A 12,070-nucleotide genomic window follows, 5' to 3' on the forward strand; every position below is an offset into this window, starting at 1 on the left:
TCCATTCCGTACATCTGAAAATAAAAAATATTTTTCAGATGCGCGTATCGGACGTACCAAAAATGAAAATACAGCAAAAGCCATGCGGTAGCCGTGCGGTAACTCCATTTTGGCGAACGTTGGGCATGAATAGACGCTTACGCAGCTTAGTAAAAGGGCCCCTAAACATCTACAAATACTATAACAAAGGATTGTTAAAAATGTATGTTCAATCCAATAGTATATACTTCAAGCAAATGGCATTGTTAGAAGCACATAAGATCTGGTGATTTTACAAGACCAGCTCCTTTCAGTACAGTCTAATTACAATCTGTACCTTTGCACTCATAAGTTATTGCGAGCATAGATAATCACATTCTCCAAACTGAAGTAAGTAGAATACAGACATTATGCACCATCTAAACAAAAATTTTAGGAAAATGTGTTTCATAAAAACTGGATGATCTCATTCAGTTTCTTAGAAGCGCATGCATGATTTTTGTTTGAATGAAAAATGGAAGCACAGCTCTCCAAACACAAGCTCAGTACATCTGCAATATAAGGTTCCTGGTTGCTAGATTAATGGCATTCTCTTAAGACTATGATTCTACAGTCAGATGTAATTCTCTACTGCTCTTATTACTGCAGGATAATTCAGCACACTAATAAGAAAAAAACCTCATTGAACCAACCAGTAGCCTTACATCAGTAATACATTTCATACAGTTCAAACATCTTTACTTAAGGCTACAATTTTTACCTTTTCCTTTAGTGTGTGTGTGTGTGTGTATATATATATATATATATATATATATATATATATATATATATATATATATATATATATATATATATATATATATATAATAAAATGTTCTTGCCAATGCTTCAGGAGGGGGATACTTGAACCTGGGAGTGGGAGGTTAAATGTAGGGGCGAGCCTGATTCATGGCTACTAGAGGGGCAAGGATCCTCTGGGGAAATTGACTAAGAACTTCTCTGCACCTGCTATGTGCAGAGAATACAACTGCACTGAGCACAAGACAGGTGGGGGTCACCGAAACTGCACCCTGTCTATTGGCTCCCCTGATTGGCCGCAATGCAGTGGGTGAGGCGGAAGCACTAGGGGGCGTGTCAAACAGAGTGCATTTCTGGCTCTGAATGCTCCTGCTTCTGAAATAACTAGGGTCTGCCTGCTGTGTGGGCTGCCCTGGCCCTGATATGATGTCAGACCAACAATCCCCACTGCAACTGTGCTATTGCCTGGTTAACTGGCAGCTTGGTAGAACCCAGCCAAGAGGTGAACCCTGAGAGACCTGTGACTTTGCTTGTGTAAGGCAGGCAAGCGATTTCAGCCTTGCTTGGTTCCTCCAATTTAGCAAAAGGAGGCTAGGTATGTGTATATAGGTGTGTGCTTGTACGTGTAATAAAACTCACTGATGTAAATATTAAAACAGATGTTTATTGGATAAACACTGCAAAAGCACTGCTTCCCCAGTATGCTCTCATCCCTCCCCTGGCTTGTCATGTATTCACCACACAACTTGTATGCCTTTTCTGTGCTGATGATGCATAATTTACACAAACATATGATTTTTATTCCACAGGAAAAGGTGCCTAACAATAGTACCTGTGGGAAAAAAATGCCAATATTTTGTCGCCTCAAAGAAAACCTAATTAGCTGGAATAAGCTCTTGCATTTACGATTTATAAACATCTATGAACATAAGCTCTTTGTGTATGTGTGTGCAGGGAAATTTGGGTATCTAAAATATGTCCCTTGTCAGGTCATTAACAAGCAGAATTCAATATTGATTGTGTATTTTCATTGCAATGGACAACTAAGGCCAATCTAGATGAGTTTTAGTTGCTCCAGCTATGTTTGTTTTTTGTTTTGTTTTGTGTTTTTTTTTTTTTTTGGGGGGGGGGGGGGTCAGATGTTGTGTCTACAGGAAAAGATCTTCATGAATCAGGCCCTCCAACACAATTCTAGAGCTATCTTAAAAATGAAAAATATACAGATTAATTGCAGAGCTACACAGCCATTAAGGCACAGGTATTAAAAACATATTCACCATAAATAATACAATTAAGGCAAGTATTAAATTGATGTCACTTTTTTAAAAATGATCTTGTTTAAAACAAGTGGCTTAATATGCCCAAACAAGAGAAGATAAAAACAGGTATGCCGGTTTTGTGGAAAAGGTATAATTAGCAACCTTAAGAAAGATGAACAATTACGATCACTGCTATTATTTATGAATGATGCATACTTTTTACCATGCATTAAACAGTTCATGGACGAGGAAATAATATCACTTCATCATTAGATTATGATTAACATGAACCAAAATTCATTTTTGTAAAAAAGGCCTTTTCAAAAGTTGGGATTACAGGATTCCATGAGTCCATCTACATGAATCCTCTTGGCCCTGATGAGACAATATATCATTCACAGTTTAAGAAAAATAATAAAAAATCATATTAACAGAGTAATATAGTACATTCTGGCATGTCAAGGCCATTTGATCTATCCAGCTTGCCCGGTTACCTCTGCCTACACTACTCTGGTTAAGGATATGTCCCTGCTGTCAGCTACAGAACTTACACCTATTACATCCTACTTGCCTTCAAATGGAAAATGGAGACAAGTCCCACACTAGACAACCTGCTATTTATCCTTCTCCCATATTACAATGTATTGCAAGGTTCTTCAATGGTTCAATAGTAGTTGACCCTGACATCTCTTCCTAGGAGCTCAATGCAGCCATACCGACACTCTCACCAAATTGGCCTTGTCATCTTACCAGTGGTTCTCTATTACCATACCAAAACTAATATCCAGACCCCCTGTATATTATACCCTTCCTTCCCTCCACCACTGCTCTTACCAGTATATCTATCCTTCTGTCCATTATGGTTATTGCCAGCTCTACTATTCCAGAAATCCACCACACTCCGAACAGAGTATTACGCCATATTCATTCTGCTTGTATGTGTATAGGTTTTTTGTTTGTTTTTTTTAACACATATTAGACTTTGCGAAATTTGGTATATACTTTGGTCAGTTCTTGTTTCAACAATGCCTGGCATAAACTTTTATGTTTCAGTACATAGGGGCCCTTCTACTACATACTGTGTTAAGTGCTTAACTATAGCTGTAACGAATACGAATACCGAAAACAAATAATAAGCATTGAGCTTTAACATAACAAATAATAAAAGAAGCAACATGAAATCAGAGATCAAGTGTTTATTTCAGTAGGATTTACCACAGTCCTGTATTGTTAATATTCAAATTTAAATCATTATTCGGCCGAATACGAATACTGTATTTGTGGCCAAATCAAATCGAATACGAATATCTGATACAGCCTTACCCTTAATGTGTGTTTAGCACAAGAAAATGGGTTACTGAAAAATGCATTAAAGCACTTTGCGATATTTTTTCTTTTCCGCTCGCAAACCGCGCATTAACTGGAGGGGATGTGTCATAAGTAGAGAACAGGTGTGGCAGAATTAACAGGCTAGCGGTTAATGAAGAGTTAGGAAGGGAACAATAGCTGCAATGTTAACTTTCTCCAGGTACCGCGGACTAATGAGAACATAAGTCCATAGCTGGAAAATCAAAAAATAGAAAATGCCCTAAAAAAGTGCTGCAGTATATCTTAGCATGTGGGAAAGTCCTGCGTTAGCACATGCTAAGCCCAGATTTCAGTGCACTTTAGTAGAAGGGTCCCATAAATGTTTATGAGCCCATTTTGACCTCTTGATATTTTAGATGTTTCTAATTCTAAAATGGATACTCCTGCTGTAAGTTATGAGTGTTCCTACGGCAGTTCAACGCCACAAATGTCACGTATACACAGCAGGAACCTAGGATTGTGAGCCCTTGGGCCACTGCCGAGGAGCGGCAGTGGCAGGAGAATCACCCCAACACAAGACAAGGCAGACCGGAACTGGAACACAGTGGACCGGAGCAAGGCTTCACCTGCACCTGGCCGCTTTTCACCAGAAGTTGAGCTTCTGGCTTCAGGTGGCCGGCAGGACTTACCGGACAGGACAGGGAGGCAGGCCTGCAGGACACAGCAGCAGGCTGACAAATAACAGGTAACACTAGAAACATGCTGGGTTCCAATCCAGAAACAAGCCGGGTCAGGGCAGGCTGTAGGCAGAAGAATAGTCCAATAACAATCCGGGTCTGGGCAGGCGGCAGGCAGAAGAATAGTCCAATAAACAATCCGGGTCTGGGCAGGCGGCAGGCAGAAGAATAGTCCAATAAACAAGCAGAGTAAAAGTCACCAAAACGAAAAGCACAAACGCACTGCAACAACTCACACCAAAGGAACGCCTCTGAAGAACACTGTTGCAAGGCAACTAGGAACCTTACCAGGTGGTTAATAAAGGCAGGTCACAAGGGAGTTCACCAGGTATGGGTGCTCCTTGGTTCCAAAAAACTCCCAAAACAATCTGGAGAGCTGGAAGATCCGGACCGGACCGGACCACCATATCTTCTGGAACATGGGAAACGGTAAAACATCACTTCGCAGCATTCCACAGGTCTAAACCCTGGGGGCCGAGGTGATGACGAGCCAGGGACCTGGGCACAACTGTGACAACAAATTACACCAACTCTAAAGCTGGCAAAAGTGCACACATCTAAATGTTCAGCATATATATACCTGGTTAGCTAGTATTCTATAAAAGAAAGCAGGCAACTACATTTATCTATAGAACTCCTACCAGGTGCCCCATTATAGAATTGCTCTCTATATGTTAAAGTTGCAATGAGCAGCTGAGATGCAAAACCAAAGCAGTTCATTATTTAAGGTGTTTGTTTGTTTGTTTGTTTTTTTAATAGGCCAGCAAAAAATGTTTTCACAAACCAGATCCTCACATACAAAAACAAACAAATTTCAGTGTTTGTTTTCTATTGGGCTTATCTACATATGCATCCTGGTAGAAATCTTACATTTAAAAAAAAACAGCTACTTTTGAACAAAATTCAGCATATTTTAATTTAGTAGCTTTAAAGTGGAGAACTCTTTGCCTCACTTCTCTAGTGAGAAGATTTCTGGAACAGAGTTTGTGTTTTAGAATTACAATGGCACCCTATTCCCAAGGAGCTTCTCTGATGCTCTGCAATAAGCACAGAGCTGAGTAAAGTCAGAGTAAATTAAATGTATTAATTGATTTAGAAAATCGAATTTTGCAGATGCAAGCAGCAAAACAGCTCTGTAATAAAATTCATAATAATATGCTTTCTACATATTTAGTTCTATATTTAAACATTTTTAAACATATACTAAGATATCAAAAATGCATGCTGCATATAAATGTTTAAATAAAAAATGCTAGAGTTAAAATTATGCTAATTACAGAATTAGTTTTAATAAAGCCTGAATAATTAATATACTAGATTTTTATGTCTTGCATGCCTAGATTCATAAAGTAATTTATATCCATATTGTGGATGTTAGCTTTTCCAAATACAAATCTTCAAAGCAATCCTTTATTTTTATGATCAAAACTGAAGGGCTTCTCTAGCTTACATTGATACTTAGTAATTAAAAGTTAAACACTAAAGGTTTACAAGAATACGTGGAGGAGCATAATTGAACGGGGCGCCCAAGTTTTCCTGAGGTCATCCTTGCAGGACGTCCCCACAAAGGGACGGGGAAACTGGTAATATCGAAACAAGATGGGCGGCCATCTTTCATTTCAATAATACGGTCGGGGACGCCCAAATCTCAACATTTAGGTCGACCTTAGAGATGGCCGTCCCCAATTTTTGGCGATAATGGAAACCGAGGACGCCCATCTCAGAAACGACCAAATCTAAGCCCTTTGGTTGTGGGAGGAGCCAGTATTCATAGTGCACTGGTCCCCCTGATATGCCAGGACACCAACCGGGCACCCTAGGGGGCACTGCAGTGGACTTCAGAAAAAGCTCCCAGGTGCATAGCTCCCTTACCTTGTGTGCTGAGCCCCCCCCCCAAAACCCACTCCCCACAACTGTACACTACTACCATAGCCCTAAGAGGTGAAGGGGGCACCTAGATGTGGGTTCAGTGGGTTTCTGGTGGGTTTTGGAGGGCTCACATTTACCACCACAAGTTTAACAGGTGGGGGGGATGGGAATGGGTCCGCCTGCCTGAAGTGCACTGCAGTACCCACTAAAAATGCTCCAGGGACCTGCATACTGCTCTCATGGAGCTGAGTATGATATTTGAGGCTGGCATAGAGGCTGGAAAAATATTTTTAAAGTTTCTTTAGGGTGGGAGGGGGTTAGTGACCACTGGGGGAGTAGGGGTAGGTCATCCCCAATTCACTCTGGTGGTCATCTGGTCATTTAGGGCACATTTTTGTGGCTTGGTCGTAAAAAAAACAGGACAAAGTAAAGTCGCCCAAGTGTTCGTCAGGGACGCCCTTCTTTTTTCCATTATTGGACGAGGACACCCATGTGTTAAGCATGCCCCAGTCCCGCCTTCGCTATGCTTCCGACACGCCCCCAGGAACTTTGGTCGTCCCCGTGACGGAAAGCAGTTGAGGGCGCCCAAAATCAGCTTTCGATTATGCCAATTTGGGCAACCCTGGGATAAGGACACCCATCTCCCGATTTGTTTCGAAAGATGGGCGCCCTTCTCTTTTGAAAATGAGCCCAAAAGTTGTTTCTGTATGGAGAAATTAGGTCTTGCCTGATAATTTTCTTTCCAATAGTCCTTCACACTATTCCAGAACCTGTAGGGTAGCTGTGTCCATCAACCAGCAGGTGGAGATAGAGAACTGAAAACCGAGCTCACACTTATCTCTCTTGGCATCCAGTCTAGTTCCTCAGTATTTAGTAAACAAGCTGTTAGAAGAAACTCAGAATAAACATAATGGGCCCTGTTTACTAAGGTGTGCTAGCATTTTTAGGAATGTATGGGTGTCTCTAGCGTTAGCATGCACTAATTTTAGCGCACGCTAAAAATGCCAGCACGCCTACAGAGTGGCTTAGTAAACAGGGCCCAATAACTTTAAATGACTTGCACACCTAACACTAACCAGATGAGCAAATATGTGAACCTCTCTCATCTCTGGACAACTTGGAGATAACATGAGATGCGCAGAAAGCACCGTGCAAGGTGACAGTTATTATTTGACCCATTACTTCGCACTAAATAAACATCTCAAAAACCTCAGGCAGGCCTCTGGGATAGTGGGAAGGACTAATGGAAAGAAAATTATCAGGTAAGACCTCATTTCTCCTTCCATTATGTAGTTTCCCAGAGTGGAGGAGTAGCCTAGTGATTAATGCAGCGAACTTTAATCCTGGGCAAGTCACTTAAACCTCCATTGCCCCAGGTACAAATAAGTACCTGTATGTACTATGCAAACTGCTTTAAATGTAGTTGCAAAACCCACAGAAAGGAAGTATATCAAGTACAATTCATTTTCCCTTTACAGTGGCTGGGATCCTAGTGCCACTATCACCCTGAGGACCAAAGCTCTAAAACTGGCTTCCAAGAGCACCACAATGTCCACACTGTAGTGCTTGGCAAAGGTATGCAGTGTTGACCACATCGCCGCTTTGTAAATATCCAGTAAGGTAGTATCTGCCCAGGATGTTGCTTTACACCTCATAGAATGAGCCTACAAGGTCTGAGGAGTCTACTTCCCTGCAATCACATAAGCTATCAATTGTGAGCTTAGAAGCCAAGAAGCCAAGTTTCTGCTTACCAAAAAGCACAAACAGTCTGTCTAATTTGCAAAACTCATTTGAGACTTCCAGATATCTAATGAGAACTCTATGCACATCGAGAAGCTTCAAGGAAGAATACTGAGCCTCTTCTTCCTCTTTGTGAAAGAATGCAAGCGCCACAGATCGGTTGAGATGAAATGCTGATACCACTTTCGGAAGAAATGAAGGAACTGTGCACAGGGAAACCCTTGCTTCCGAAAAGCAAAGAATGGGATCCCAACAAGAGACTCTACAGCTCCATAACCCTAAGTCCTGACACAACAGCCACCAAGAATGCTGTCTTTAGCCTAAGATCTTTCAAGGAGGCCTTCTGGAGTGGCTCAAAAGGAAACAACCTCACTACTTTCGGATCATCTCTCTCCTCTAACGACTCCTTCAATGACAGCTCCTCTAAATAGACCAAGGCCACATCAGATAAAGAGGGAGAAGCAGAGATAGCCTCATCTGCCCACTTCTGGAGATCTAAATGAGATTTCTTAAATGCCAGAGGATCAGCAGGGTGAGAAACTGAAGCACCCTGCAGCAACTCTTACTGTCTCTGCTTCAATTAAAAAGACCTGGTGTAAGAGCAATATAACCGCCAGAGAAAACAAAGATCCTGATGCAGCTGAATGCTCTGTCGGGCCTTGAGGCTGCGAAATGGCAGCTGTGATTTGCAAAGGATCAGACAGAGGCTGGTCCTCACAGGTGCATCAAAATGGCACCCATTTCTGCACTCGCTTGCATCAAACTGTGCATTGGCCCTGCAGGAGAGCCCGACAACCGCTGGGTATTCGGATGCGCCAAATCCAAAGATGTACTGCTGCTGTTTCCTCTTTGTCCCGTGGGATTCCCAGCTTGCACAACTGCAACACCTCAATGCTGGATGGTGGGTCCCAAAGTGGGAACACTGCTTAACTGATTCTGCAGGAGTCGCCATTCACCCCAACTGTCACAAGCGCAACACAACGTGTCCCAAGCGGTGAGTCTCTCCCCTGCACCAAGTACAACTTGCAGCCCTCCAAGCAGTTCTGAGCCAAACTTTAGTTGGACTTACCACTGTCGGCTGCTCCCCTCATTCTCACAGTCTCCACAAGTCTTACCACAGATGAGAAAGGGCTCAGGACTAATATTCTGTCTCACACCCTCCAAGAAAAATATCTAAGTGTCGCTGTAGACAATACGCTGAAATTGTCTGCCTAGCAATTATTAAGAAAGGGATGGTAAATAAGACCAAGAATATTATAATGCCTCTTTATTGCTCCATGGTGCAACTTCAACTTGAGTATTGCATTCAGTTCTGGTCACCATATCTCAAAAACGATATAGCAAAATTAGAAACAGTTCAAAGAAAAGTGACCAAAATGATAAAGGGAATGGAACTCCTCTGATCTGAGGAAAGGATAAAGAGGTTAGAGCTCTTCAGCTTGGAAAAGAGATGGCTAACAGGAGATATGATTGATGTCTACAAAATCCTGAGTGGAATAGAACAAATTTATTTATTTTTATTTATTTGCATTTGTATCCCACATTTTCCCACCTATTTGCGGGCTCATTGTGGCTTACAATACATTGTGAATGATGGAAGTGCAATTGGTTGCAGTACAATTCTGAGTTACATTGTGAAGAGTTATAGAAAACAAAGTAAATACAGGGTATCATTTGGGATGGAACAGCGGAGTATATGGGAGTACAGTTGGTTGCAGTGCGCTTATAGGTTACATTAAGAAGAATTGTAAAGGACAGAGTAAGTGAATCCATTTTTTACTCTTTCAAAAAGTAGAAAGACTAGGGAATACTCAACCAAGTTATATGAAAATACTTTTGAAACAAATAGGAGGTAATATTTTTTCACTCAACAAATAGTTAAGCTCTGCAACTCATTGCCGGAGGATGTAGTAACAGCAGTTAGAGTATCTAGGTTTAAAAAAGGTTTGGGCAAGTTTCTGGAAGAAACTTACATAGTTTGATATTGAGACAGACATAGGGAAGCCACTGCCTGCACTGGAATTGGTAGCGTGGAATGTTGATACTATTTGGGTTTCTCCCAGGTGCTTGTGATCTGGATTGGCCACTGTTGGGAAACTACATAATGGAAGGGGGACATTTTAAAAATCCTAAGTGCAAAATCCATGTGCAGTTTGTATTCATAAGACTTGTACCTAGTCTTAAATTTCTAAAATTGTTCACAAATAAATGTATCCATGTCATCCGCAAAGGATTTTAGATCATGCAGAATATGCAAATTGTAAATAAATAAATAAATAAATGTACCTTGCATCTGTTTTTGGTGTGAGTCCAATTTCAAGGAAAAATAATATAGACAATATATATAGACTTAAAAAGTATGATCTAAAAGCATCCTCTGTGATACACACATCTCTGGGAATGACTCCTCACTGTTCAGCTTAAATGCATATACACTGTGCAAGACTGCATGTACTTTTAGAGGAACTGAAAGGAGAACAATTTTCAGACAATTCATCAAGATAAAGAGCTTTGAAAATTGATCTTCCCATGCCTAAAATGAATTTTACTTTTCCCCAGTGCTTAATGGATGCTCCCAGCAGTACTGGGTGCCTTATATTCAAGGTAACCTATCTAGTGAATTGGTTGCATTCAAGTCTTGCTCTCTAATTGGAAAGTTTTACCTGCCAGGGCATGAAAGGCAATACATCTCAGTGTTTAGCATCTTTTAAAGCACACAGTTTTGGCAATTTTTCCTACTGCCAAATTTATATGATAGAGTACTTTAAAACTGCACAAAATGAGAATGCATTGCATTATTTTTGCAGACATTTTTGCATATCATTTTCTTTGTGGCACAATAAGAAATATGAATGTTATTGTTAATCTTAAAATTGGCATGAATTTAATTGAGTAAACAAAATATTTGCAATCTTCATTAACTTTCAATTGTTTTAAAACTTTATCAGTGTGGGCTACCATTCAGTCGGGTTGTTGTACTACAAGTCATGCTATTTTAGCACAGGTTTCCATTTTATGCAATGAGACTGTGCTAAAATAACAAGACCTGTGGTAAAATAACCCAAGTTAACAAAAGCCCACATTGATAACTCTCCCTCCCACTTCCCCCATCAAAAAAAAGAACATTTAAATGCAATTATTATTTCCTCATACAGATATAGTGCTGCCAGTATATCAAAAGTATGCATCCTAAATGGTTTGAACTTTTTAAAATGCATGCATAATTATTTCATCTCCACACACATTAAGAAAACATGCATCATAAACCAAACCTAGTGCTGTTTTGTCATGAAGACCTTACCATGTCATCTGCCAATGTTTTAATATGAATATTCTATTAAAAAGCAAGAAAAAAATAATCACTAGATGAAAAAAATACCTTACACACATTTATCAAAGAAGTGTTAGCTGCTATAAAGTAGTTCTGCATCAACTTACCTGTAATATATATATATATATACATAATTATTATTACATTTGAATATCAGCTTGCACACTTTTTAGATTCCCTTTTCTAAGTTAGTATTATAATTATTCTGCTGTGATATATTAATATTTCATCCCCACTCATCTAAAATGTTGCTGAAATAATTCAAGCATTCCCTTAGATCCAGTGAATAGTTATTCATGTCAGATACAGCAGCAATGAGATTTGGCAGCATCTCAGAGATGCGGACGATGGGAATGTTAAGGCAGCATACTTTTGGACTTTGTAATGTGACCTGTACAAGTCCTTCCCTGACAGGACCTATCAAGCCTGCTGATTTTCAAAGAAAGGCCAGAATCCTCTTGGTTTGTTGGGGTTTTTAATCTAAGGACTTTTAAAACAAAAATGCCTCAACAGGAAAGGTTTGTTGCTACATGTAAATATATCCTTGCAAAAATGTTTGCAGCAACATGGCTATGATATTTGAGAGAAAAAAAAAGTATTAAAGTTCAATAAATGTAATGGCCCACTATAACACACAAACCAATGGTAGCTGAGACGTTTCTTCATATGTCTCATCTACCGAGGGGGAGAAAAATCCCGTTCACAATTAAACAGACTATACCAGAATGGGGTTAAAAAAAACTAAGGGCTAGCGTATAGAGGCACCCAGAAAGAAAGTAGACAGTAAGTAGGAAGAAAAGATAGGGATTTTTATATAGCGTTTTGACTCCCACAGAGCATACAAATGAGACAACCTACTAAAAGTACCTAAAAAAACATATAGACCAGGAGAAGGCAAGCTCGAGTTTCAGACTTTTCTTCTGCAGTGTGTCCAAATCACAAAAGGGCATGCTGGGGGCGGTATTTGGGCATTCCCAAAACTTGTACGTTTTTCTGCCATAATGGAACAAAGGAAAAACATCCAGGGCTAAAAGTTAGACGTTTTAATC

The 12,070-nt window shown here is 40.1% G+C and overlaps 1 protein-coding gene across 1 annotated transcript in view; it reads right to left on the reverse strand.

Moving 5' to 3' along the window:
* The window catches only part of DIAPH2 (diaphanous related formin 2), a 1,482,340-nt gene that overhangs the window by 1,331,040 nt on the left and 139,230 nt on the right, over positions 1–12,070 (reverse strand). Inside the window, exon 2 of the mRNA XM_030210672.1 lies at positions 10,992–11,024. Within this exon, the coding sequence (XP_030066532.1) occupies positions 10,992–11,024 (33 nt within the window). The remainder of the gene's footprint in view (positions 1–10,991; positions 11,025–12,070) is intronic.

This window comes from Microcaecilia unicolor, chromosome 7, assembly GCF_901765095.1.
Source record: "Microcaecilia unicolor chromosome 7, aMicUni1.1, whole genome shotgun sequence".
NCBI classification, from domain to species: domain Eukaryota; kingdom Metazoa; phylum Chordata; class Amphibia; order Gymnophiona; family Siphonopidae; genus Microcaecilia; species Microcaecilia unicolor.